Source organism: Caloenas nicobarica, chromosome 11, assembly GCF_036013445.1.
Source record: "Caloenas nicobarica isolate bCalNic1 chromosome 11, bCalNic1.hap1, whole genome shotgun sequence".
In the NCBI taxonomy this organism is placed as follows: Eukaryota; Metazoa; Chordata; class Aves; order Columbiformes; family Columbidae; genus Caloenas; species Caloenas nicobarica.
Window position 1 is genome coordinate 23,111,126 of NC_088255.1, and position 27,961 is coordinate 23,139,086.

At 46.1% G+C, this 27,961-nt stretch overlaps 1 protein-coding gene and 1 long non-coding RNA gene across 4 annotated transcripts in view; one reads left to right on the forward strand and one right to left on the reverse strand.

The window, feature by feature from the left end:
* The window catches only part of LOC135992995 (uncharacterized), a 146,984-nt gene that overhangs the window by 54,913 nt on the left and 64,110 nt on the right, over positions 1-27,961 (forward strand). The window lies entirely within an intron of this gene.
* Positions 1-27,961, reverse strand: part of FGD5 (FYVE, RhoGEF and PH domain containing 5) — an 87,760-nt gene that overhangs the window by 48,872 nt on the left and 10,927 nt on the right. For both annotated transcript variants that reach the window (XR_010606794.1, XM_065642531.1), the window contains exons 2-3: positions 24,174-27,105; positions 4,551-4,680 (exon numbers count right to left, since the gene is read on the reverse strand). Coding sequence is in view for 1 of the 2 variants with exons in the window: in XM_065642531.1 (XP_065498603.1) it covers positions 4,551-4,680; positions 24,174-27,105 (3,062 nt within the window). In the remaining variant the exon portion in view is untranslated. The remainder of the gene's footprint in view (positions 1-4,550; positions 4,681-24,173; positions 27,106-27,961) is intronic.

The following is a 27,961-nucleotide window of genomic DNA, read 5'->3' on the forward strand; positions in this document are numbered from 1 at the left end:
AGGTATTCACCCAGATTAATCACATTATTTTCTTATTATTCTCCTGAGATTCCCTTCAGTTCTTCATATCAAACTCCCTCCTGTGTTGACCGACAGGTTTAAGAGAGTGTTTTTAATTGTTCCTTTGCCCAGTGGCTTAATGTAGGGTTTGCTATATGTCATTCCGAACTATAACAGAGTTCTTAAAATTGCTGATGTTGCTACAATATTCCTAGCACCTGCTTACCCAGCCACTGCTCTCTCCTTCCAAAGGCACCCTGCAAAGGAAGACTCATCCTCTTATCACCGTGGTGCAAATTGTGCAGTTGATCTCAGTCTAAATGCCTTCCACTGAGTATCCGAGTTGTTTTAAACCCTGTAACTCTGTTTGACCAGCACACCTTTAGCACGTGTGTGACACAGTCTGGATCAACAGTGTGATGCGAATAGCTCTTGAAGCCCTGTCCAAGGCAACACGTCTTATAGTGTTGATACAGGACTGTCTGCATGGCTTTCTGCAAGATGCTGGAAAAATGAATTCTTAAATTGGCGGGTGGATTCCTGCCCCTGACCTGTCCCCACAGAACCCGAAACCTGTGCTTCATCTCCGTGTATTTCTTCAGAAAATGCTCACACCACCATGGGGCCTGTGCTGTGGTTTGCCCTTCCCCAGGTAGGGCTGTTAGTGCAGGGTGGGCAGGCAGATGTTCCTGTACTGGCACCGCAGTGGATCCCTTGGAAGGCTTGGGGTTCCCACCGTGAACACCAAGGCTCGCACCTGGCTTGCTGCCTGGCCTACAAGTCTGATCTCAAATCTGCATCAGAAGTTTTTTTCTCTTCTCGGGATCCAGCATAAAAATCACTCCTCCCTGCTGGGTCCTTATCTCCAGAAAGACAGAGGGTTAGATGTGGTAAAAGAATTGTCTTCAGTTCCATAACAGTTGGAGGTTGTAGGAAGTTAGAGATTAAAGGGATCAACTGGAAGGTAGATCCAGTCTTTAAAAGTACCTACAAAAAAGGAGCTGCCTGGAGGCTCTTGCTTGAAGATTCTGACACTAAAGCGAGAGGCACAAGCTGCAGAGCGGCAGCTGACGATCCAGCACATGCTGCACCTTTCTCAAGCTACCGAGGCAATTCAAAAACTCAGATCATAACCAGCAACAGGTGAAACCTACCAGCAAGTGCTGATTTTAGTCCACTTCAAACCATGGAGCTGAGCTTCTCAAAAGTCGACTTTCAAGATTATATTGTCTCTATTTCTGATCTTCTTATATAACTGGAAAATCTGAGACTGCTACAAAAACTGAGTTCTGCCAAAGGGAACTCAGTTTGAAGTTGGTGTCTAGTCAAAGCTCATTTCCCCTTTAATTCCTTTAATGCTCATTAGCTGGGTGGGTCAAAGATGGATTTGTCTGGTTTTAGCAGTAAAAAACAATCACAAAGTTCAGGTTTGAATCCAGCTCATTGACGAGAGGAAAAATCTACATTCTGGACTTTGAGAATTTGCCTAGTGAGTGAAGGTTCAGAGGTAGGAGATAAAGTCCTTATTTTATTTCATATGAGTTTTTTGTTCCTAACTGGAATCCCTAATTCCTTTTTTTTTTTCTCTTTAGGCAGCTCAGATGCCATCATATAACCTTGAGAGCCCAGTACAGAAAAGCCATGTGTCACCTTCTGATAAATTGGGAGGGATTTAATTAAATGAACATATATAAAAGACACATGAATGCGAGATGGGCCAGGAGCCCTTCTAAATTAGCTTAGCAGGAGAAAAAAAAGAGTGAATCTGCATCGGTAGTATAAGTGAAGGGCATTGCTTTTTATCATATAACCAAATAGAATCACAAAGGTTAATAAAACTTACAGCATTCCCTGCCTCTGAGTTCTCTAGGCTGTTATCATATGCCAGCGGACTGAAGAGAAGGAAATAAAGTGCTTATTTAACCAGAAACAATGAATTTTCACCGTTAGTTTTATACAAAATAATCAAAACCACCAGGTGTTTTCTAATAACAAATGCTCAGCTTCTCAGGGTCTGAGGTACTCCCAGTGAATAAAGGCAAAACTTCAAAACCCACCTCATGTTCTACGTCTTTATACCTGCCCCATTCCAGACAGGTTTTTAGTAATAAAAATTCCTGTAACAGAACAGAGGTGAAAGCCCCTCTTTGTTTGCTCTTTAAAATAAAGCTGATAGTGTAAAAAATACCTCAACATACATTACTGGCTACAATTCAAATTGTTTACAGAACAGGAGTTCCAACAGGCCTAAACATTTCTCCACACTCCTGTGAATCTGGTCCCCAGGAGAGCAGGATCTCAAAGGAGACGAGCTGTTGAAACAATACCAGGAAAAATGTGTATAAAGCTAATTTTAAAAATTATATTTACTTATAGAAATGAGCCTTAAAAAGAAACCTCAGAGGAAAAAATTCTGCTGTAAACTGGAAGTCTTGGGATTCTCCAGCAAACAGGTTAGGAGAAAGCAGGTGAGAAAAAACAAAAGACAACAGCTAAATAAATTGCACCCTTCGTGTCAGAACCCTGCACTGACCGCTTTCCCAAGGAAACTGGGTTCACCGGCCATCTTTTGACTACGGCTTCACACAGCCGGCAGCAGAGATGCCATGGAAAGAAAGTCCTGGTGCTAGGAGGCCTCTGGCTGCCCGATCTGGTGTCTCCTTTAACAGACTGGGTCCTGGGGACAGCGGGGACACGCGGGCTGTGACAGGATGGTTCCCAGAACACCCTGAGTTTGTCAAAGTGACGCCTGCCCTACTGATGCTACAGGAACAGACATGCAAAGGTGTCTCGGTGCCACTTCTCTAGATCTTTTCTCGGTCCCACAAACAAGCACGGTCCTCTGACTTGGCTTACTAAGGAAATGGCTTATCCGGGGATAAAATCATTGCTGCTCCAACCTCTTTTTAGAGCCTGTAGCTAGACATAGCTAGTGCATAGTGTCTGCATGCATTTCCCTTGTGAACTCAAGTCTCAATTCTGTTGTCACTGCTCCACTGGCATCGCAACCGAGAGAAGCTGAGAAACCTGACCAGCATGGGTAACACTCTGGTGTGTGCTCTGTAAATGCCAGTGGTCTGTCAGCTAACAAATAGAACTGAAAGGAAAAGTGTTTTTTCATTTAACAGGGAATGTCAGAAATGTAAAGCCTTTTCCCTTTCCAAAACAGTGTGAAAACAAACAATCAAAAAAATTTCACGGATGTAACAGTAAAAAAGATGAGGTCGTTTGCAACTGTTTCATTTGTTTCGTGTCAGCAAGGATATCAGATCAGCCTTTTCCACTGGTACCAGAGGCAGCTCAGCACCCTGCAGTGTAGACCCAGAAGTGATACAGCATCGAGGGAAATCAAGGGAAGCTGTTCTCCCTCAGATTAGTGCAACAGCAATTTCATTTGCCCTTTGCTGTCATTCTGCTTGCAGTTTCTGTTTCTCAAGAACTGGTGTACTGGTAAGGGGAAAATTCTGCTCCCTCCTCTCTACGCCTGCCCCAAAACAAAGCTTCACATTCTGGAAATGCCTGAAGAGATCCGATCTTCCTAGAATCAGTATACTTGTGCTTCTCCTTGGCAGAGCTGACCCTTACTCAGCCATCATTTGGGTTTGGAGGAGCATCTGCAGAGACTTCTGCAGGCTCTGACACATGCCCATGACCAGACACTGGCCATGTAGAGCCACGCAGCTGTGCTGACGTGGAGAACAGGCCAAAACTAACGGCAGAGGGAGGTGCAGGAAATCAGGATCTGCTGTACTCCTGTGCAGTATTAGTTCCTGCGGCTCAAATGGGAAGAGTTCAGTAGAACATTCCCGTTTGTTGTATGCATACCAAATGGACTATGCAGTGGGAGCTTATACTCAGACACACCATGCTAGATCGTTAGGCTTATATTAGGTTTTAAGAATACACAAAAAAACTATGTGAAAAACAAAGCTAAATTTGTGCCTAAAACTTCTCAGTGTAATTTCTTTAACAACTGCACTGTTAGTCAGGTTACTAGAGGTTAAAACAGCCTTGTGTGGTCCTGAGCTGTGGTCTCATTTCCATGGTCTCATTTCCATGGTCTTCTCCATAACTTGTTTAAGAGCTGTTTTATTCATCAGAAGTCAGTAAAATAAACCCAAACATGAGTGTATTTTCCCATGATGAAAGAATTTTGAAATGGCAGAGACCTATTAGATAATTTACTCCTCCTCCCAGCCAATGCAGAACTGGTCCAAATAATGTATTTGTCATTGTTTTATTCAGTGTAGTTTCAAAATTCTGAAGATTGCAGCTAAATCCTTCTGAGTGAGACATTTTTGCTGATATTCAAGTCGGGCCTTTCCTGATGGCTGTTGCCTCCACTGTCACTCTCAGGACTGCAGTTCTTTGGCTTTGCCACATGCTATAGGGGTAAATTGTTGCTGGTGAACTGAGAGAGTAAAGGACTGATGGCTCTGACATTTCTAAATGAGCACCAGGCAAAGAGCAGACAGTTGAGAATCCAGGTTCCCTGCCAATTGTTTATCCCTCTCCGGGTTTCACGCGTTCCCCATTGTCAGCTCTTTTACCTTGTTGCTGAGGCTGGGATCAGCCGGGCTGCCCTCCTCATCTTCGGAACTTTTCTGCTCCTCATCCGACGTGACGAGCTCGGTGGGTATCGCAGAGAGCGGGCACACCTTGTAGGGCTCGGTGTAGGCACTGCGGAGAGAAGGAACAGCCTGGCTGACATGGCACACGCCACCCGCAGAGCACCCACCGGGCCGGCAGCCCTGCGGACCCGACGTGCTTGGGTGGCAGGATTTCCCAGGCTTTGGGGTTTTGCTGCCAGGTTCAACAGCAAACGTTTAGGCAAGTAGAAGGATCTGAAAAGAGCAGTGGGAAGGTAACCGAACTCATTCAAGCTTCCCCAAAGTACCAGAGTTCTGGCTCAGTTTGGAACAAAACATTGGTACTTAGTTGCAACAAGAACTGCTTTGTTCCTCCCTAATCAGCCCCTCAAAATTATGGAATAACATCATACTAACATCTCAGTGCTCATTAAAAATGAAAGTTAGATATTGTAACAGTGTTTTTTTCTGGGAAAACATCAAAAGCATGAGAAAAGTATAATTGTAATACCAATGGCATCAATTAAAGCACAGGATACTCAGATCCCAGAATCCTTGAGTTGTTTCAAGGAAATGTGAATTCAGGTCCAGAAGCCCAGAGAGAGCCATACAATAAGAGTACTGGATCTGGTGTGGGATACAGGCCAGGGGCTTCCCACCATTTTCTTTCAGATTTTTTTTTCAATTTAAATTGCCGGTGATTATAAAACCTCCACAAAGCATGACCAGAGGTAGGTTCTCCAGATGGTGCCTGTCCTTTGCCTTAGAAACGTGTCTTCATTGCTAATCTGAATATGCCTAGCTCCAAATACTGGATCTTTGTAAACTTTGCTGATTTGGAGGCAGTCTTCCAAATGTTGTTACTGCACAGGTATTCACAGGCTCTATTCAGGTTGTCCCGTCATTTTGTCTTTTATATGAAATAGGTGAAGATCTTGGTGTCTTACTATATCATGCCTCTTATCATTTAATCATTCTAAAATCTCTGAACTTTATCAATTATCCATTAGCATTATCCAATTTACTAACCATTTTAGCACCAGTTTTTACTACCAGCCAGTTTTAGTACCGTTCTTTCACTGCAACACAAGACTCAATATTCCAGCACTGGCAAGAGAAGTGCCAAGTTCAACAGTGGTAACGCCCATCGATTCCCACCTGACTACTGTGTTTTTACACTCAAGGATCAGATTAGTATTTTTGGCCATAGCATCATTCTGTGAGTTTACACACAGCTCATGCACCACAGTGGCCCCAGGCCTTTCCCATGTCAAGGGGCAGGTTCCAGCATCCAGCCAACACTCTGTTGTCTGGAGAAACCAAATCTGACGTCTCCGTGTTCCACGGACATCTTGGCCAACCAGCTCGGTCTGCGACGTGGGCCTGGCTTACTCAGTGTATATGATTTCTTTAGTTCTCATTTCCTTTGAAACATTACTAATTTGCTTTTGCAGTTCTGCCTCATCTCTATATTCTGCTTTGATCTCCCACTTGGGAATCCCAGATGTGAACAAATCCAACGCTTCAAAGAAAATGCTGGAGTGACAGGAGGCTGGGCAAGGACGGGTTAATGTGGGGGGGCCGGCAATGAGGAAAGAGACTCGGGGGCCACTGGCCAGACTCACTCTTCCTTTGGAAAGGAAACTCCCTACAGATCTGCGCCCACTTCCCAGCCGCCAGCCGGGCTCTGTGTCCCAGCGGGTGCAGCTGCCGCTCGGCTCCGGTGCCACCGGCTGGTCCCTCGCGCAGCCCAGGAGCCGCGGGCGCGTTCGCCGAGGCCGGCGCGGGGCCGGGCAGCAGCACCGCTCGGCTCCATTGTCTGCTCTTGTTTATTATTAGTGTCTGCAGTTTTTCAGTGTGGGCGGCATCACCGCGCTTCCGAAACCCTGCCCAGCTACAACAACAAAGGGGCCTCAGCGCAGTGAGAGCAGGAGCGAGGCAGATAACAGGAGCAGCTCAGGAGGCTTATTAACAGTTCAGCCAGTCTCTCTCCTTACTTGCACAGCCTTTCTGCAATTTGTAATTGTTTGCCCCAGCAGACATGAATTTAAGTCCCTCCCTCCTTCGCTCTCTCTCTGTCTTATAAATGACTACGTTATGTTAATGTAAGAACACATTATAATTTGGGAAGAATGCTTCAGTATATTAGTCTGGTAATCATTATGAATGGCATTATTAAAGGCTCATCCAGCAGCAAAACTTGCAATATTGCTGAACTGTTGTGTGGGCTTCATTTATAGTAGGCCTGCAGCCCCGTGGCACTGGCTGTATTTAAAGAGAAGTTGTGGGTCTCGTTTGCACATGCGATGGGCGGCAGCGTGTTCGTGCCGCCCTCTCCCTCCTGCCCTTCTCCAGCAGCACTCGGGTCTCCACATCCTTTCGGTCATTGGGAATGCACAGAAATGCATGCACACAAACTGAGATGAGAAATTACTTTCTGTAAGAGGATTCAGAAACACTGAATTAAAACAGCAACTGCTGTATTTGAGAAGCAGCTCCATTTCAGGAACTGTGTGATCTTTGCCTGTGTAACACGCTCTTGAATGAGATGATGAACATGGGTGTTCATCAGCCACAGCAGTTTTCTCTTCCTCAGAGACAAAATGGATCCTGGCACTTTATGTGACTTACAGGGCAAATCTAAGTGCATGTAACATGACATCATGCCAGACTCATTACCTTAAACTACACTTGCAACAAGGCTAACATTTTCTGTAAATTTAACCATTATATATAGTATAATTTATAATGAAATAATTATGCATATATATGAGTCATAAATATTCAAAACCTTGCATTTCTTTATTCTGTGAAATAATATTTGTATTTAGCTCATTAACAGCACTGCCAAATAAGCTTACTGCAAGCAATAAGCTTTAATGCAATGGAAGATGCTGGTAAAAGTGTGGGTGTGGAGAATAAGGGGAGAAATAGTCTGAGAGTTGGTAGTATCTCAATAGACACGGCAATCCCCAACTAATTCTCTTCCTTGTAGCAATGACATGGCTGAGCGAGAGCAGATTGCAGACACATACTCTGCTGCTCCTCCAGCAATCGCTGTAATTGTTCCCAGAGTCAGCCAGCACAGCAAAGGACACAATGGGCCTTAGGGGACAGTCTAACCTTACATTGACTGAATAAATGCAGGAGGAGCAGTGCAACGAAATCCTTCTATTTAGCACCAGTTACACTATAATTAGCAGAGCTGCTGATAGGTGTGGGGCAGGGAGCAGCTGTATGGATGCACTCCACGAGTCATCTGTGGACCTTCAGCTTGGAACACATATTGCTGCGTCTGGAGAAAAGTGCTCTGCAGTTTACAGTCTCTCTGGTTATCCTGCCCCTACAGTGATGTTTACATTGGACCTCAAAGGAAAAGGATCTGTGGATGAGGGGAGGATGAAGCCATCAAGGAGAGGGAAGCTGCACTGATCATTGTGATAGCACTTGTTCCTTTGTTAATAAAATCAAGACACAAGTCCCTGCGACCTATGATCCCTCCACAGCCCAGGCTGGAACAAGTCTGAGCACAGGTGGGAAGGGAGGGAGCACTGTGGAGATGCACAACAGGTGTGAGAGCTCATAGAACATGATTCACAGACTGACAAATACTGAATTTTGTCTAGCTTGAATGTGCAATTCTCAAAGAGATACTTTCCCTTCTTTTTATTCAACATCTATCCTTCAAATGGCTTTGCAAATTCTACCCCATTCCTCAGCAATAATCACATCAATTCTTTAGGATTTTTAGAAGTTATTCAGTCAGCATTAGCGAGATATAAGAATTTAACTGGAGGATTTAACAGTGACAAAAATACCCAGCCAAGGTTATTATAATAAAGGTCTAGGAAGACCATGTATTTTCGTTTGTGTAACAACACAAATGCCCTTGGCTGTAGGCTCATCCCTTGGCCACACACACGTCATGTCTTGTTTCCTTCTTAAAGTCACCAACTGCCTCCAAAGAAAAGGAAGGAAAAAAGCTGAGTTTGTGGAAATCTAAACTTGAGGCCTATCCCTTCCACTAGGTGATGTAAATCCTGTGTACCTGCAGTTCGCTTTCAATGAATCTGTACTTTAAGCAGTGCCTCCTAAAGACAGGCTCATAAATCTCACTTGCCTTCTGCTTCATGGTCTGTGCTCCCACAGTGATCATGACGGGAGAAGGGGAGTACTCTTTCCTGTAAGGTATTTATATGAATGTATTCCTGCAGCTCTCAGTTCTGCTTTATGGCACCTGCGGAGTACCCATCCTTTGCATCATGTGGCTCTTTGTACATCTGAAATGCAGCTGGCCAGGCTGTTGAGATGTGCTGGCAGTGTTCCTTCAAATGCCAGAGCAGTAGATCCATCACAGTGTCTATAAGGTATGATCAGGTGTGTTGGGACAGACTTACAGTGTATTCCTGCCTTGTAACTGAACCTGCTCAGGCAGAGTGAGCGTGCTGGCAATTCGGTGGTCAGTCCAGAGCAATTCAGCATCCCCCTGAAGCAACGAGCGTCTGCGCAGGGATCAGAGGTTCTGCAGTTTTGGTGCCACAGGGATTCCCCCCACGCCAATCACATGGGAGGCAGGAGGCCAGTGGAGACTCCTGTGACCGGCCCCATCTCCAGGGCAAAGCAAGGGTGAGGAGGCCAGTGAGGACATCCGTGTGAACCTCGTATTAGGACAGTCATGTGAACTTACTGCAGTGATGGTAACTGGGAGAGGCAATGAGGTCCTGAATGGCCCTGTTTTATTAAAACTGGTTATTTATTTTCTTGTATCCATTCGTAAATTGTTTTTTTAATTCATTCTGCAAAAGGAAGGCTCATTACTGAAGGAAATTAAAGTCCAAATGCATTTAAAGCCTATAAAAGGAAATGCCCATTAGTGCAATGTGTTTAGCCAGTCAGGTCCCTGTTATGGCAGATCATCAAGGCAAACATCGCAGCTGCAGTCTGGAAAGGGCAGGAAAGACAAGGTGTCTGCTAATAACATACGAAACCTGACAAGGCAAGGTAACAGAGGGATAATCACATTTCACACTCTGAGGCATAAACTGCCTGCCTGCCAAGGCCAGAAAAGAGTTCTTCCTTGTGCCACAAATGTTTACATTTGAATTTTGCTCTTTCTGGGGTTGTTATGGTGCAGGATATAGGGGAGAGGAAGAGGAATTTTGGTCAGGTGCATAAGGCTCTTGCTCTGTTCTGAACAACTTTAGGGACAAAACTCTCCCAGCTTCAACCACTGCTCCAAGAGGTGCTCACAGCACCACGGCGCTGGTGCAGGGGGCGAGGAGCACACGGGGGCCTGGGCTCCGGCTCAGGGAATGTCCTCTGGCCCACTCTGGGCCAGCGTAAGTAGAGGAGCGACCAGAGAAAGCCTGGCGGTGAGGTTTCACCAGCCGTGTCCCAGACGTGCTTGGATGGATGGGCTGCTCCTGCTTTGAGGCACCTGCACAGGCCTGCACAGCCAGCGCGTGTTTCAGGCTCGGCCACACGCGCTGCGGGTGCACCGCGAGCACCACTGCGCTCCCGACCCTGCGCTTCGAACCACTGGGAAAAACACAGCAACGGCAAAAGGGGGACATGCCTGAAAACAAAACACGGCGTCCTTGGGCCTCAGACAAGTGGCACACCCCGCTGCAGGCACGGCGGGGGCCTCGGCCTTGTCCCGCATTTCCTGTAAACAGGGGACGCTTCCTCCCCAGAGCTGACCTGGCAATGAACTGGCCAGGGCTGACGCTCGGCGCGCCGCACCCAAGGCCCCTCCATGCCAGAAGGTACAATGGGGCCGCCGATAATACATAATAGGTTATTAAAGGCAGCTCTGCCCTTTATAGACTCCTTTGAGCACATTATTTACATGGCATGTCAGCCACCACAGAGCTTTTACTTTCATTAAATCATTAGCTTCACAGGCACCCAGAACTCTTCTGTCCAGCAGCACCAGCAGAGGTTGTCCTTAAAGCATCAGCACAGCTCTTACGTCTTTTTCTTTCTCTTGCTAAATACTGTTCCCCAGCACCCTGTCGTTCCCCATCTTTGCTATGTTGAATCCTTGCAGTGCTTGGAAACCTGAACTGAGGGAGGCAAAATGAAGACCTGAGCACTTGGCAGAGACAAAAGTCTCTGTTTTGTGCTGTGAAACTCTTCTTCCTTCCCAGACAGTGCAGGCCATACATCTGCACCACGTTGAACTTTCCATACTGCACATCTGTCAAGGGACAGAACGTAACAAGGAAAACATGCACTAATTATCAGGATGGGTTTCAGGTGATTTGCTGGGCAACACCTAGTCACAGCACAAATGGCCTCTGCCAATGAAACCACCCAGCACTTTTGCCCTGCTCTCCTCTATAAAATACTTATCTTCGTGACAGTCTGACTTTGGATACAGCGGTGTAAAACTGGGAGGAATTCACCCTGATTTTAGAGGATTCACTTTGTATTTATACTTGTGAGCTTTGAGCAGAATAAGACCCTCTGATTTCACTCTGAACCCTCTGTAAAACTTATTCCTCTCATAGGTCAGTGACGGAATAAGCCCACCACCTAGGACTGCGTTAATAAGGAGTAGAAAAAGCTATCTCCTATAAGAAGTGACCTTCAGCTAGTCAGCTGGGGGTATGAGAAGTACATCTCCGTGGGGAGCCCACCGTCTGGGAGGCAAAGCTGAAATCCCTGCCCTACCGCAAATTCTTTGTTGCTGTCTTTGGATGTTTCTTAACTTCTTTGTGCTTTGGCTGTCACTTGTGTAAAGTGGTTAACCCCAGAGCAATGTCATGTTTAAAATACAGATAAGACTGAAGGCTTTGGACACTGCAGATCCCTCCCAGCATCTAAACCAGAACTGCTCTGTCCATCTCCTTTGAGGCGCGGTTTTGCTTCTGTTCTTCCTCTCGACTGCAAACTAGAAGGGATTTCACTATTAAGGCAAAGAGGGATGGGGATCCCCAGGATCACGCTCGTGTTTATTAAAGTTAAGGCACAGAGTAATGTTTACATTCTTGTAGCCAAGCTGAGATACAGAAAATCTACCTGGGGCCATTTAACAGTTATGTTTGCGGGTGTTGCTGTTTTCTGCGGGGGCTCTTGAGTTCCAGGCTCTCAGGTGCTTTCCAGCAGCCAAGCCGGCACAGCTCCTGCACGAGGGCAAGCACTGGAGGAGAACACCGACAACGGAGGATTTAGCAGTCTGAAGCTTAGAAATTTATTTCCAAGCCTCAGAAAACTGAAAATAAATTTTTCAGATATTCTAGAAATTAAGCAGAACCGTGTCCATTTTTGGCTGCCCTGAGACCAAAACCCGTGGGTATTTCTTTCTCTGTATAGCTGGTCCTTTAGGCACTGGGTTGTGAGAAACTTAGAATCTCAACTCGTGGTGCTGACCAATTCAGTGTGATCTAGGATGATAACCAGAGCTTGGGTTTTCAGTGTCTTAGTCTACAGCATATAGGAGTTTCCCTTAAACTTTGTCAGGAAAGATATATTGTTCACATAAAAGGCTTTTGTGAATTTTTCCCTTTTGGAAAATGTTTCAGCTCGCTCTGTTTTCAGGTGCTAGACTGAATTACCAGGGCAGTCAAATCATAAACAGCTGCTCAGATGCTCAGCAGAGCAACCAATGTACCCCAAATGACCATCTGGCACAGTATCATTTTCTCATCCAGATTCCACTTGTATAGTCACTTTTCTGACTACAACACATTTACCAGTGTTTTTCTGACTATGAGTTCTGGATCCAGTTAAAAAAAGATGATACATTTCACAGAAAGAAACTGATGACATGGCACATATCGCTGATCAAAGATCGGAGTATGTTCCTGATTATTCTTTCTTTGTTTATTTTTGGCAGTGTAACCTAGCCATTAAAAGTTGGAACCAGAGTCTTTATGTTCTATTTTCATTTTATTGCCAGTTCGTTATTCCATACTTGCCATGGAAAATACTCATAGTAAGTTCAGCATAATGAAGATCGTGCTGCCCCGCAGCGCCCCCGGGGCGGGAGGGGAGTTGCCGTTTCCCCGCGCTGGCGGGATCCGCTGCTTTATCAGCACCGTGCAGCCAGCTCTGGGAGCCAGCCAGGGAAAACTGCAGCGGAGCGGCGATCAGAAGGAAACCTGTCTAGATGACAATGGTTATATTCCCTGGTTAAAACCAAACCAAAACAGAACCAACTTCTGGAGTGAGACTTTATAAACTCCTCTCTTACCACTGTCAGCATTACTCCAGCTATTTGTGCTGCCAGAGCCACAAAGGAATTTGTACAGATTATAGAACCGTTCTTGTTATCGACCAAAATGTCCTTCAGTCTGGAGGGCCATTTTCACAGATTGTCAGCCCTGGCTGAAATCGCCCAGCACAGACTTTCTGAAGCAGTGGTGGTTTGTGCTAAATGTGCCTTGGCCTCATTATAAGATCCCCAACCTCGTTTTGCTACTACGAAACACAAGCTGAAAACCGGGCTCTCTGTTGCTTTCAGGCCAGCATTTGTTGGTCCTGTCATTTGTTTGTGGGCTGGGAAAAACACTGAAAAATGCAATCATCTTTTTCCTGGATCACCGTAATAGTGCTCCGTGGTGCTGGTGCTGCACGGTTCAGTGGCTCGGGCAGCGGGAGGGAGATGTGTCCGGAATGCTGCTCTGCCCCGCAAAGACCAGTCCCAAATTAAGCAGCGCCCAGTCACTTGCGTTTTAAAGTTCCTGAGCTCCTGCAAGCTGGCTGTGCATCAATATCTCCCTATCAGAAGGGCAGGGAGCTTTGGCAGCTTTTCCTATCAGTTTTCAGAGAGATCTGAGGACATACGAAAGGAATTGACACTACTATGAAACCTCTTATCTTCACGGTCCTCCTTCCAGCAGGGATTCCCTTTGGACTTGAAAGCACATATTGGATTTGAGACTCCACTACCCTGCAGCCTCACCAGGAAGACAACGGAGCTCCTGGAGTTCCGAATCAACCAAGACCTTGTATCTGCCTTTTCTTTCCTGATGTTTGGAGGAAACATCGAGTGAACTGAATTTTCTCGCGTTTCAGAGATTCACCCAGTTGTTAGAGCAGAATATTTTCAGAAGGAAACACAGCTTAACTGCCAAATGTAGGGCTGAATGAATGTGCTCAGTGATTCTCTGTCTCTTACGCATCAGTTTCAGCTCCCAGATTAAAATTAGAGCTGGCTGCAGTTCTGCTTGGCTGAGGCTTTTTTAATTGAAAAGTCAAGCTTGGCATGATTAAAAATTGTGTAGATTTGTGACATTTGGCTGGGATTAATATGTTAATTAATTCTGCTCCCCCCCAATACTTCTGGAAAATCAAAACCATCTTAATTCTCCAATTCAAACGTATGTTTTAGTTCAAAACTTACTTCAGTATCTATCTATCTATCTATCTATCTATCTATCTATCTATCTATCTATCTATCTATCTATCTATCTCTTGTTGGGAACTACAGAATTCCTGTACTTTTTTTCTTGGACTTTTCAGTTAGGCACAGGCATTTTATTTCTCTTGCAGCCAGTGAAGCAATGTTTTTCCTTAAAACTGCAATCAAAGTAGCAGATACATTGTTTGTCCAGTACAGTTTAAAATATGTCTTTACATTTATGTCATCTTACTATATGTCACTCTCACTGTGGCTCTTTACCCTGGGCGTATTCACTGTGATGTGTTTTTATGTCACTGCCATAGTCTGGGTTTTTTAAGCCTGACAATATGAAAGCAGGAAGTTTAAAGATTCCGAGGTGCTCGGTTTTAGCTCACGCGTTGTCCGTATCTGTTCACGGCCTGGCAGACCTGACTTGGCCGCCGCGCTGTGCTGCACGTGCCAGGCCTTTCCCAGCGGTTCCCAGCGGTTCGGCTGCACAGCCCGGGGTGCAGCCGACACCCCAAGAGCCTCCCTGGGGAGCTGCCATTGGAAACGCCAAACCGGCTCCTCCTGAGCAGGTGCACCTGCCTGCAGGGCCCATCAGGGAGCTGCAGGGGGTTAATACCCACGGTTTCCGTCCCAGTTTACTAAATGTACTCAAGACTAAGGACAAGCTGCCCACAGACTGCGGTGTTTAACCAGCGGCAGCCGAGAGGGGCCAGCTGGGGAACGGGAACGGGCCCAGCACCTGCCCCAGCCGCCAGAGCCCTGCGGCTGCACGCCGGCGCGGCCCAGGGCTCTCAACGGGGCAGCCGGTGGCGCCTCAGCGCCTTCGTGCCCGTTGCCACGGGCCTCCCGCGCAGCCGGGCCCGGCCCGCCAGCCTGGGCTCCGCGCCGGCACCGGGACCCGGCCGGGCGCCGCGCGGGGGCAGGGGCGGGCCCGGCCAACAGGCGGGCTGCTCAGCCAACGGGGGCCCGGGCCCGGAGAAGCGTCTGGGCCGGCCGCGGGCTGGGGCAGCGGCAGCGGCGCCTCTTGGAGACCAGGGCCGGCCGAGGAGCCTTCCGCGGAGGGAGCCGCCCTGCTGCCGGTGAGCGGCCGTTTCTGCTGCGGGGTCCCGAGCAGGCCTCGTGCCCCGGGCGGGCGGCCTCCTCCCGCGGGGGCGCGCCTGGGGCCTCGCTCCCGCGTGGCCGCGTGGAGCCCGCGCCTTGCGGCGTGTTGTCTGAGCACTGCGGGATTCTGCCTTACCCCCTGGCTTGCATTGCTTTCTGCTGTTGGGGTTTAGTCTGTTGTTTGGTTTCGGCTCTGAATTGAAGCTAGTTTAAGCTTATTATTTATTTGGTGTCGTTTTGGTGTGCTTGTGTGACAAGTACCTATCTGGGTTTCCTTTGAGAACAGGAGCCCGAGGCCGCCTGGCGCTGGTTTGGCTGGGCCGGCGGGCACCGGGCATCGCGGGCCGGCGGCTGCGCCTGCTCTGGCTTCTGGAGAACAGCGTCTCGTTAATCCGGCCAGTTACTCAAGTGAGAGGGTCCTTTTACAAGCTCTTTGAGAGGGGTCTTGGCAAAACAGACAGCGCCTCTCAAATATGTTCTTCCATCTATTAACTCGAATTGGTCGATTAAGATTAAATTAATTGTTGTATGCCACTGAACAGCAAATCTTTGAGGTAGCTTTTGCATTTGCCCCCCTTGGGTCCTGTAAAAGAAAAATTCTTGTAGGATAATTCAAAATGCACTGTGCGTTATAAATAACTTTGCTGGATGGCACAACAAACCATAAACTACTAGATTAGATTTGCATTTAAAATGCAATAGGATTCTGTTGTTTTTGTTACAAATCTAATCTAGAAATATACACCATATCATTGAGCAGTGGATTCTGGAAAGGCTGCGGAATTGTAACGTGCAATCTCTCATTCAATAGATCTTCTCAGCAAGGGTGGGAGCAGGAGAGAAGGGCGTGCACAGAACGCCTGTTTACAGTAAAGACCTGACCATTCAAACAGGCTGCAGTGTACGCAGCTGCAGTCTCCTCACCCTGCCTGCAGTACATGCTTTTTTTCTGAGTGCTGCTAGGAATGCTTAAATCACACCAATATCACTTCTGCGCCCCATAAACATCATCCAGGGTAAATTTGCAATACACGGCAGACTCTCTCCTTTTGTGTAACCTCACTGAAATGTATTTCTGGTTCGTATAATGGAAACAGAGTAGACCAGGAAGTCTACCCAGGCTTATATACTCCTGCTCTGCACTGTCGTTTGATTAGAGAGGTAGCCATCAGAAGGGAGTCCAGGTGCTCGAAAACCAATGCCTACTGAGGACTTGAGGCCTCTCCTGGGAGGTGTGTTGGACCGTGATTGCTCATAAACATGGGCAGGTTGGGTCCAGTGTGTTGTGACCAAGCAGTGGCAGCTCTGAGGCTGCTGTGGGTCCGTCTGCTGTGTGTGCAATGCAGAGCTGTGCAGGGGGCACACTGCCCTCCCGACACCTGCGTTGCCAGCATGAGCCAGGACAGACTGCTTCGTGGATATGAGGAAACAGGAGGGCGGGCATTGAGCTGCTGTAAGATTGATACCTAAATCTAGACGATGTAGTAAAATCTCTCCTCCTTCAGTATCAGTATGACATTACTGGTACTGTCCAGAGACACTTCTCAAAGGTGCTTGTTTGAAAAGCTCGGCTGTCAAAGAGCATTTAATTTTTCTGTCCTTGCCATCTTGGAAAGACAATTCCCCAGGCCTCTAAGCCTGACAATCCAAGACAAGCACGCCTTGTGCCCAGGCCTGAGCAGGGTTATCTCCACCAACCGCTCCTGTCTGTGAGCAGCTGGATGTCCTGCACTAACCACTATCACCTTCTTACTCCCTGGGGCAATCCAGACAATTCTACAATAAACAGAAATAAAGACATGACTCATGTCAGAGCTGGCTGGGGCTGTTGTCAAGAATTTCAATAGGCTGTGCACAGCCTGAAGTCAGGGTATAGTACTGGGATCCCTTGCTCTGCGATGATCTTACAAAACTTTTTCAGGTTTATGCTGCAAAGTGCAACAGCTGCTGAAAGGTGCTGAGATTGTATTTTCCATCGTGTTCACCAGGTCACAAGTGAAAATGTCTTATCGTATCTAGGCCCAATTTTCCCTCTGTTACAGCATTTTAATGGGACTTTTTTTCCGTCTGCAAGATCCAGAGTGCAGCATGTGTTCCCCAGAGAGATTAAAAACCCCTACGTATAGATTTATATAAGTTTTAAAAGTTAATTTATGTTTCTTTAAAAAACGTCTCACAATGCGTATGATCACCATGGTTCTCCTTGGTTTAATAACTGTCAGCAGATTCCATACAACAGACCCACACACTGGCTGGCATGAGCTCTACAATTAATTCTCTAGCATGCAGATTATCTCCTCTTTTAGTCTATGCACTTTTTCTTTCTCACCCAGTTTCTTATATAGGCTTTTACAAACACACCTGTCTGTGACTACAGCACATAGGGCCAGTGATCACTGGAGGGGAGGAGGGTTTTGCGTACTTAACCTCTTGTTAAAGGGTAAAAGTCTTCCAAGGAAAAGAATTGTAATGACATTTATTATAAAAAATAGCAATCTGCAAGGCCAGACTCTAATCTCAGCCATCTCCTGTAAAATCCTTTAAAGTCTTTGTTGATTCTCTGATTAATATTTAAATGAAAGGGATCTCTAGCCAATTGTGAAGAGATTTCCTAAACTCTTCTAATGTCCTTTACAGAAACCTTTCCCACTGTCATACTCTTGGAATGAGCTTAAATGTGTGAATGTGAAGTAGCAGTAAAACAGACCACCCTTTTAGAAACGGTTCTGGTTTCTTTTTCTAATGGGAGAATATAATTGGTTTATGAGCCACAATTATAGCTACGTTTGCTTGAATGACAGAGAATATGTGAGACCCATAGCATCCCAAGGTGCTTCTCTCTAGAACTTTTTGGCAATAAGGAAAGTAGACAAAGGCATTTGAAGGCAGATATTCTTATAGGCTTCAGTTGGATCGTGCTTGGGGATTAATTCCGTGGTGTGGGTATTATTTGACCTACTTTAGAAGTTAAATTAAGTTGTTTCAAATGTCTTCACTAATTGAAAGAAAAATAAAATGGAGTAGAGTGAGAATAAATTGGAGAAAATCTGATTTATTCAGCTAATTTAAGGAAGTGAAGAGGTGGCATCTTCAGCTTCCCCCTGCTTTGATGGGTGCAGTTGCACGCAGGTTTAATTCACTCTGGACTTCATAGAACAGTCCTGAACATTTACTCCGCCCTTGTCTGCATCAGATTTTCAGGTTGCACCTCTCTGCTCTGAGCATTAAATACCAGCCTTGTAGGTTAACTGGCACCCTTACTGAGCCTCAGTTCAGCAAGGACTTGTCTGATTTGGTTTTTTAAACATGTTAGAGATGCAGATAAAGAGTGGTGCTGAATTCCTCATCAGCCTTTGATAAAGAGCTGATGGATTCTTTCAGTAGTTATTCTCAAATAATATCAGGTACATTTATTGACCTCAGGAGAGTTTCTCCCCAAATAAGTCTCTCTTTGCCTGCTCGGATGTCTGTCCTTCAGTGCAGTATCTGAGCACCTCTGACATGCTGCCACTCAACAAACCCAGCTGTATCGCATTTTCTAAGAGGCCTCTTTCTACTTGGAAACTTACTGGTCTTTTATGTAGATTAAACAACTGCGAATTTCCTTGAGGTTATATAAATGACATTGATTCGTAATTATAACAATAGATATATTCCTGTATATTTCTTTTACAATTTTAAATATAACAACACTGATTGTCCTTTCTCGGTTGTTGCTATTTCATTGTGTGAACTATTTACACTGAAGCTTCCATTACATAATTATCTCTATACTTTCACCTTATCCTTCATGTGCTGTGCTTAGATACCACACTGTGCCTCTCTAAGAGTTGGTGATTTAATCTTTCACAACATATGTGCTGCTCATTTGAAGGAGAAGGGAGAGCTGGGAATGTGCTATATTGGAGGAAACTCACTCAAATGGTTTAAATTTCACCTTAAGCTTAAGGGCATATGAAGCTCTGAGCGGCATATTATTCAGACCATTTTTAGGCAGAGAATTCGTATTCTATGACATGTATTACTCTCAGCTTTTGTTAGGGTTTTGTGTGTGTGTGTTACAGAAGGGTAGGGGATAGGTGGTCATACAGACTGTCCTTGGCTGCAGTACTGGAGCTGATCAGGGACTCGTGCTCTGCAGGGAGCAGAGAAGATATAATCACTTAAGTGGCATAATTTGATAAAACACAGGTTGATGAAGCCAGTGGTAAGGCAAGGGAACAGCTGTTTCATTGGAGGGGAAATAACAGATCATCCACTGGATTTTTCTCCTTTTAAAGGACAGGGATTTGCACTGTCTATGGCCCATCAACCGTAGGCAGTTGTTAAGTTGCTGTCTAACAATACTGTGGTTTTGCTATACATTTTGGAATTCGTCTGTGCTGATGTAGTCCTTGTGATCTTGCGTGTACCCTGGCAGGAGCCCAGATGGACAGTGGCTGTGCCCAAGGATTGCTCACAAAGCCTTTAGCACAGCTGTTTGCCTGTGAAGCATCATCTGCAGGACTCGCACTTCACATGCTGGCACTGGGGTATCGGTCCCTAAGCACCCATGTGTTCCTGCTTCAGTCTGGCCAAATTAAAGGAAAGGTATTGCCTGCTTGACACGTAAACCATGTCTTTTTCCTGACTTTCTACTAGAGACAATTTTTCTCCATATTCCTCTTGAAGAAGCATATCCCTTGGGAATAGAACACATTTGCAAAGGAACAGGAGACGGAAGAGGTGATCAGCTTTCTTGATTGTACTAAAGCTGAGAAGCATCAGATGGATGCTATATGTCTTGGAAAGCAGTGAAAAGTCAGAGCCTTGGGAGTAATTTACAGACTGCAATTCTAGAGATGTATTGGAGTTACCATGAACCTTGGTGTGATTGCACAGGGCACTGGAATCCCCACACTGGCCCCCAAGAATTCACCTGACAGTCAAAGTCTGAGCAAGTCCTGCTGTTGGTTAAGTACAATAATCAGAAGGGTTCTTCTAGCGTGTATTGATCAACATTTTATGTAGAAGGATATAGGAATGTACAGGTAACAGCAACATGGGCTTTCAGCCCTTTTCTTATGAATATCCAACATCACAGTGGGATTAGCTGTGGAACTATAGTTATACTCCTTTTATTCCTTTTGCCTATCTTCTTTCCTCTCTGGATTTTGAGCATCTTAGCAGAAAGAAGGATTGAGACTTAAGAAACCTGGTAAATCCAAACTATGGACTCAAGTAGAAAGCAAAAAGGGGAAAAGAAATTCTGAAAATACCGAACCTGTGCCGTCTTCCTGACCTTATGTAAACCCTGATAAAAGACTCTCTCCATCTCTCCTAAAAGCACTGGAAGTGATACCATGGTAGATGATGAAATGAGTGTTTGAGGTATCTCTTTCCCATCCCCGTGATGTTCATCACGCTGCCATACGCACGGCTGCTGCTCTGGCGGTCAAGCTGGGTTAGTGGAGCTATTCTTTAAGACATGCCAGAATACTGTCACTGACTTCCTGATGGAAGTTTAGCCGGTAGCTTTGGCGAAACGTCTCTGACTTAGCGCTGTTGGGGTGAAGGTGATGCTGCAGGGTACAGTGCACTGTCCCACAGCTGGGCACAGCTGCCCTTTGCTTTCAGCCTGAACAGTTGGTTTCTGTTGCTTTGCACTTTGTTGTGCAGCCCTTCCGAGAAAAGAGGGTAGAAAATGACTTTTCAAAAGCAAATGAAAACTTAGTCTGATTCAGGCTCTGTGGACTAGGGAAAGATATGGGGAATTTTGTCCAATTCCACTTACGTGTCATTATCTCTACACTGTACAGAAGGGTAATGATGATCTATATCGTCATACACCCGGATCAGAGTTTAATTATTAATACCAGATAGCTAAATTTTGGAGATACACAATAACTGCCCTTCAGGGGGCAATATTGCCAGTTCTATTTTGGCAATGGTAATTCTAAGTTAAGATATATTTCATAGAACACTTCAGTTATTGGACTTTTTCCATAAATGTGATTGCTTCTAATTAGAAATTATTGGTTTAAACCTACTCCACATGATCCTTCCTTTTAAGCAAGAAGATTAAACAGTGAATCTTCTCGTCTGTCAGTTCCTGTGAGCCCCCTCCTGCCCTGTGTCTCCCCTGTCACACGCAGTACTGGAGGTTCTCAGATTATAATAATCTTTTCTAGCACTCTCACATTCTGTTTTCTGAAACATAATAAAAGAGTTGTACTTGGCCATTCATCAAAAAATGTAGCAATTCCACAAGTTTTCATCAGATGCTAAATACCAGTGCTCTGCAGGTGAATGCACTGAGGAGAAGTGCAGAGGCTCAAGTGTCACGTATCGCAAGGGTATAATCTACACACTTGTACTCTCAAATGACTGAAATAAGCCTCAGGGTAAGAGCAGGCAGGAGTTCAAAGTAATTTTTATCCCTGTGTGGCTGTGGTAGAGCTGTGTTTGATAGGTGTTTGTATTAGAAAACTTAAATCCATTGAGGGATATTCTAGGCAGAACTGCTTTAGCAGGAGAGAAAACATCCGTGTCCATCTATCATGTATGCATGTGTAAATGGGTCATGTACATATACGATTTGCTTTGCTTTACAACAAGACCATACATGGTTTCTCCAAGTATGTTACACCGCTGGATGTGTATTACCCATTTACATTTCATCAAACCTTTTCAGGCATGTCTGTCCAAAACATCCTGACAAACACACAAATATCAGCTATCTCAGCAGCAATGTGCGTGTATTGCTGTCTGCCTGATGCTCTTCCCCTCCACCCCAGCTCTCTTGATAAAGGGCTTGTTCAGGAGCCTTCATTTCTCCCCAACAGCAAAACTGCATGCACAACAGGCAGCAGACTGAGAAATTATGTTCACGCCTTGACCTTGAGACTTCCTGAACCAGTTTGGATTGGCTCTCCCCTTGAAACAACAGGCTTCCACAGGAAGTTCATAAACGGGCCCAAGTCACAGCAATTGACGTAGTTTTAATATTTTTAACTTGGTTCTTCAAGAACTACCTAAAATGGGTGGTGTTTCGTGGACACAAAGAACTGGCCAGCTTGCCCAAGAGCCCACGTCAGCGTGCGGGGCGCGGGACGCCACTGACAGGCTGTCAGGCCCTGCTGCCGCTGGGCACCGCGCTGGGGACACGGCTGCGTGTGCCACCCTGTGCGTGCCACCCTGTGCGCCACCACATGCGTGCCACCCTGTGCGTGCCACCCTGTGCACCACCACATGCATGCCACCGTGTGCGTGCCACCCTGTGCACCACCCTGTGTGCCACCATGTGCGTGCCACCCTGTGCGCCACCCTGTGCGCCACCACGTGCGTGCCACCCTGTGTGCCACCACGTGCGTGCCACCATGTGTGCCACCACGTGCGTGCCACCCTGTGCGCCACCACGTGCATGCCACCACGTGCGTGCCACCCTGTGCGCCACCACGTGCGTGCCACCATGTGCGCCACCACGTGCGTGCCACCCTGTGCGCCACCACATGCGCCACCACGTGCGTGCCACCACGTGCGTGCCACCCTGTGTGCGCCACCCTGTGCGCCACCACGTGCGTGCCACCCTGCGCGCCACCACATGCGCCACCACGTGCGTGCCACCCTGCGCGCCACCACATGTGTGCCACCCTGCGCACCACCATGTGCGTGCCACCCTGTGCGCCACCACGTGCGTGCCACCACGTGCGTGCCACCCTGTGCGCGCGACCCTGTGCGCCACCACGTGCGTGCCACCCTGTGCGCCACCCTGTGCGCTACCACGTGCGTGCCACCCTGTGCACCACCCTGTGCGCCACCACGTGCATGCCACCCTGTGCGCCACCACGTGCGCCACCGTGTCCCAGGGGCAGTGCCGCGGGGACCCCAGCCCTGCAGGAGCCAAACCACAGGCCTGTGTCCCAGCCCCGCAGCCCTGGGCACGGTCGGGTCTGCAGCCTGAGCACTGATACAGTCTCTCTCCCCATGTCCAGCTCACCTCCCCTGATTCACCCGTTCTGGCCTCTCTCAGAAAGACAAAGCACCGTACTTCATTCCCATCTTACAAATGGTCTGCAAGACTCTTTCAGAGGTGTTAAAGTCTTTTACTGCCCAAGTCTGAAATACCGAAAGTGGGGTGGCTTATTCCATTCACAGTGACAAGGGAGAAGACCAGGAAAAAAAAGTTGCAAAGAAAGGAGTATTAAATCTTTAGAAGGAGAATGATGGATGAAAATGGACATGAAAACCTTCTTTTTAAGATGCTTGTCTTTTTCACATAGGTCTGACAAAATACAGCCACATTAAAGACATTCCTTTTCATTCATTTGCTTTGCACCTTGTTTTCACATCAACTGTTTAACATGAACTTAATGGAAAACACTCTTATTTACGTCTCTGCACTCCATGCAGTCCACTGATTATATGCTGTAATCTGACAACAGATTCAAATGCAAAGGTCTTGAGTGCATTTCTCCTTTGTAACTATGAGAAGGACATTTTCTTGTTTGCAAATAATCTAATGCAACGGGATGAAAGATTGTTATTAATGTTAGCAATACATATTATTTCAGACAGAACTATCTAATTAATTTATAAATCATCAGGTCTGTCAAAGGGTCATAATGCTAGGCTTTAAAGCAACTTTTAAAATGAATTGTTTAGTCTGATTAGTTTATGATTTGGGATTTTCTGTTCCATACTGAACTGATGTAATTTTAAAGATAAATCATATATATACTGTGGCTTTGAGAGGAATGAAAAAATGAAGCAGGACCCCTTCCAGCAAATAGGATCTCTTTTCAGTCAAGTCAGAAATCTTTCTTACTAAAGAACAAAGCAACCTCTCCCTGCCCCACTAGACACAAAAATTAGATCCATTGGAGAAACCAAGTATTTTAAATGTTCTTTGGTTTGTATCTGTAAATCGTAGGATTCAGACCCCCTGGACTTGCTAGTGTACATTTACATGGTAAAGAGTTAATTTAGTGTCTTTTTTTTCACTGATAAAGGCTTATCTTCTATTCTTCCAACCTTTCCTGAGGGGTGTAAGGCAGGCAGCAGGGATCTGCCTGCGACACCGGGCAGGGGAGGCCTGGCTGTTTGGCCAAGGCTAGCAGGTCTTACACAGTAATTTATTACAGTACCTTTCTGTTTCCTGGTCCGTGGCTTGCTGCTTGTTCTCAAAGCCGGTGAAGCTGCTCATATCCACATAGCCATCATTCTCATTAGCAGCAGATAACGCCCTGCTGGGGTCTTCAAAAAACTCAGTAAAAGTTCCTGCTCTGGTGGGTCTTCGAGGAGGGATTTGTATGTTTTCATAGTCAGAGCTCATAGCAGGAATGTTCTCGTAGTCAGACGTGTCAGCATTTGGAAAAGAGATGGACCGAGGTTTTGTTAATGGGAGTGGCATGAAAGGAGGTCTGGACCGGTCCTCAAAGGACTCCACCCTTGACACACTCCTGCTGAAGGACTTGGGTGTTCCTTTTCTTTTACCATCCTTGTAGAAAAGAATGGCTGAAGGAGACTCAGATGCACGGAGCTTCCCCACGTGTGATTTTAGTTGAGGTGAGCTACTTAGGCTCCTCCTGTCCAGCTCCATCAGCCTTGGAGGCCCATGATAGCTAGACTCTGATGAGGACCTTGAAGAAGAAACATTAACATCTACATGGACTTTACTTTCAGTTTTCTTCTTGAATTTTAGAGTGAGGAACCTCTTAAAGGAAGATTTCTTTTTCTTGGAATACTTATCAGGTGAGTCGTTCTCTATCAAAAGTGAAGGGGAACTTTTAGTGATTGGCTTTTTGGTGATGTAGGCAAGTTCAAAAGGAGGTGGTATATCAACAGCTGAGGATGGAGTAGATACACCACATGATGAAAGATGATTTCTCTGGGAAAAACTACCTGAGGAACCATTGACACAAGGCAAAGACAAGTTGTCTTCTGTCCTCCTTATTCTACCATCATCCAGGATACAGCCATCACTTTCTCTGTAAACAGAGACTGGCATCTCTCTCCCTTCAACAGAATAAGATCGAGGATATAAAATGAAACGTCTTGACTTGGTTGGTAATGCCCTATTGGCTTCTGTTGGTTTTCCTTCCACTGAAAATAACTTATTGCTTAAAACTTCTGTCCCAGAGCCATTGCGAGAAGATGGTAAATCAGTTTCAGGTCCAGTTTCTTCAGGAACTGTTTCTGGAACATAGCCTGGCATTTTCCCAGAGAGTGACCGTGTTCTAGTAACAATGCTTTTACGATCAATGGGCAGCAAGTTGTTTTCCCCCTCCGTGCCTAATTCATCCCTTTTACTGTGATCAGCTCCTAAATCAGTCTGCCCATCATGAGCAATTTCATTTTCTGCGGGAAGCACATAAGGGTCATCTAGGGAATCACTGCTGATTTCTCTTTCCTCTGATTCTTCAGGCACAATGACCACTTCAGGGACTGCTTGGTTTTTGTGCAGGACATGTTTGGTCTCACATTCTACATTCATATTGTCATGCTCACAGGCTTCGAACTCTTCCTTGAGTGGGGTCTGTTGAGGTGGACTTGGGAGGCTTTTGCTGAGGCTGTGTGCTTCCACCTCGTTGTCTTCAAGTTGCAGCTCATGTGACTTAGAGGTTTCCACAGTGCTTTCACTGTGCTCTTCAACAGTCACATCTTCCAGCTCTGGCTCCATCCCTGGACTACTGGGTAGGCTACCAGAGATGACACCATCTTCATCCAGAGAAGTCCCTTCTATTTGAAGATTCTCATCTGAACATTCGGTGGATAATTCCCCACCACATTCATTCTCACAAGGAGCAATTTGACAGCCATCATCCACATTCTCTGCATTCACAGTTTCTTCCTCCCCTTTCCCAGAGTCTTGGCTCGCTTCACAGGCTACCTCTGTCTCCTCACCACTCCCCTCCGTGATCTGGCAGCCATCACTGGCATTTCCCACATTTATATTATTGTGCTCATCTAGCTCTGTTTTCTCCTCTTCAGCTACTGCTTGCTGGATGGACTCTCCTGAACCATTTTCAGGGTTGGGTTCATCTTCATGCAGTTCTAAGCCGGGAGCTGTTTCTTCACTGGTCTCATCAGGCAACATGTCAGGGCTTGCACAGTCACTACTTTCTAATTCCCCTTCCATGTTCAAATCAAGCTCTGCATGCACGCTGTGGTTGCCATCATCTGCTAGACACCCATCTCCCTTTTCTGAAGTCTCAGGCAGCTCCTCCTGCTCCTGCCCTCTGTTCCCACAGTCTGGGATTGACTCATCTGTGGGCAGTGGCATTACAATGGAATCTTGACAAGTATCACCCATTAATTCCTCATCTCTATTCAAAATGTTATCACTGTCAGTCTTACAATCACTATTGTTCTTAACCAGTTCCAGGTTGTTAGAAGTTTCCTCGTTTTTGGTTTCGCCACAATCGCCTACAACATCCTCATCTACATTCTTGGAAGCATCACTGTCCCCATCAGGGGTGTCTGAGGACTCCTCACAAAGTGCTTTGGGCTGGTCACAGTCTGTGGTTGACTCTGAAGAGTCTGGTTCCATTGGTTCAGCAATATCTGAAGAGTTATGGTGCTCATCTTGGGTGACTTCTGGATTACCGGTATCCTCAGCATTAGCAATGTTATCCTCTTCCTTCTCTATCTCTTCTGGAGGTTCTGAGACTTCATTTTCCACAGAGGAGTCTAGGTTTTGATCATGCTCGCATTCCAAGTCATTACAGTCTTTGCTGGTCAGCTGAGCTTCAGGAACTACAATGTATTCATTATCTGCCTCAGGTTCTGGACAGTCAGCATTGCATTGGATTCCTTCATACAGCTCTCCATCAAGACATACCAGTTTCCCATTTGAGCATTTATTTAAGCTATTGTTGGTATAAACACTGGATTTGCCCTCATTGTCGGATGAGAATTTTGGCTTGGGAGCAATAGGTGGTTTGGGACCCCTAGACATAGAGTTGGGGTTATGAAGAATATCAGCCCTTGGCAGTGAGGGAGAAAATTTGGAGACAGCTACTGGAGAATGATGACCAATAATCTTTGGTTTCGGTGCTAGTGGTGGCTTTGTGATTTCTGGAGAAAAGACAGAAAAGCCATGTTAGTCATGCTGGTTTCTTATTAAAGCCATCAGAATTTATCCTACAGTAGACTTTTTCTGCATTAGAAGTCACTGGTATAAGATAGAGTCCAGCCAGTAGGAACTCAGCTCTGAAGAGAGAACTGAAGGAGCAAGGCATGTGCACTGTGGCTACTCCGGGTTTAAGGTCAGAACTGAGCTGAACTCGGTGCAGACCTATCACACCGGGGGGGAGAGGAGGCCGTTCAGCTGCAGAGCCAGGGGGGTGTCACACAGAGACCCGCGGTGGTGACGCCTCCCACTCTCACAAGTACCAATGACAGCAGAGACCGGCTGATCCTGCCCCAGAAATCTGTTTGCCCTGAGACTGAGTGTGAACACTTTGACTCAGTGATGCCAAAGTGTTTCTCTGTAATGAAAGAAATGCCTTTCAGCCATAGTAGCTGCTCAACTGTAGCACAGTACAATTGTGGAGCAATTATTTTAATTTCAGTAGGTAGTTTGCAGGATTTTGGCATTGAACAACATTGAACATGAACCGATAAAGTCTAACTCAACCCAGCCAAACTGAACGCCTGGTGCCCAGACACACAGTCCTCCTGCTGCCATTACCATGGTAACAGAATACAGAGTTACATTTTGTTTGTCAATGTAATCATGAGGGATAGGACGGTTTGCTGAAAGCTTGGCTAATACTTTACACTGATGATGCAGCTGAGCTGTATGCACTGAACGAAATACTTCAACCCAAAACATGATGAGAGCTACTGGTGTAAAGTTCAGTTTTCAGTGTACAGCTTCTTCAGTCCTTTCTTTAGTTGAAAGATCCTCCAGCCTCCTGTAAATGCCAGG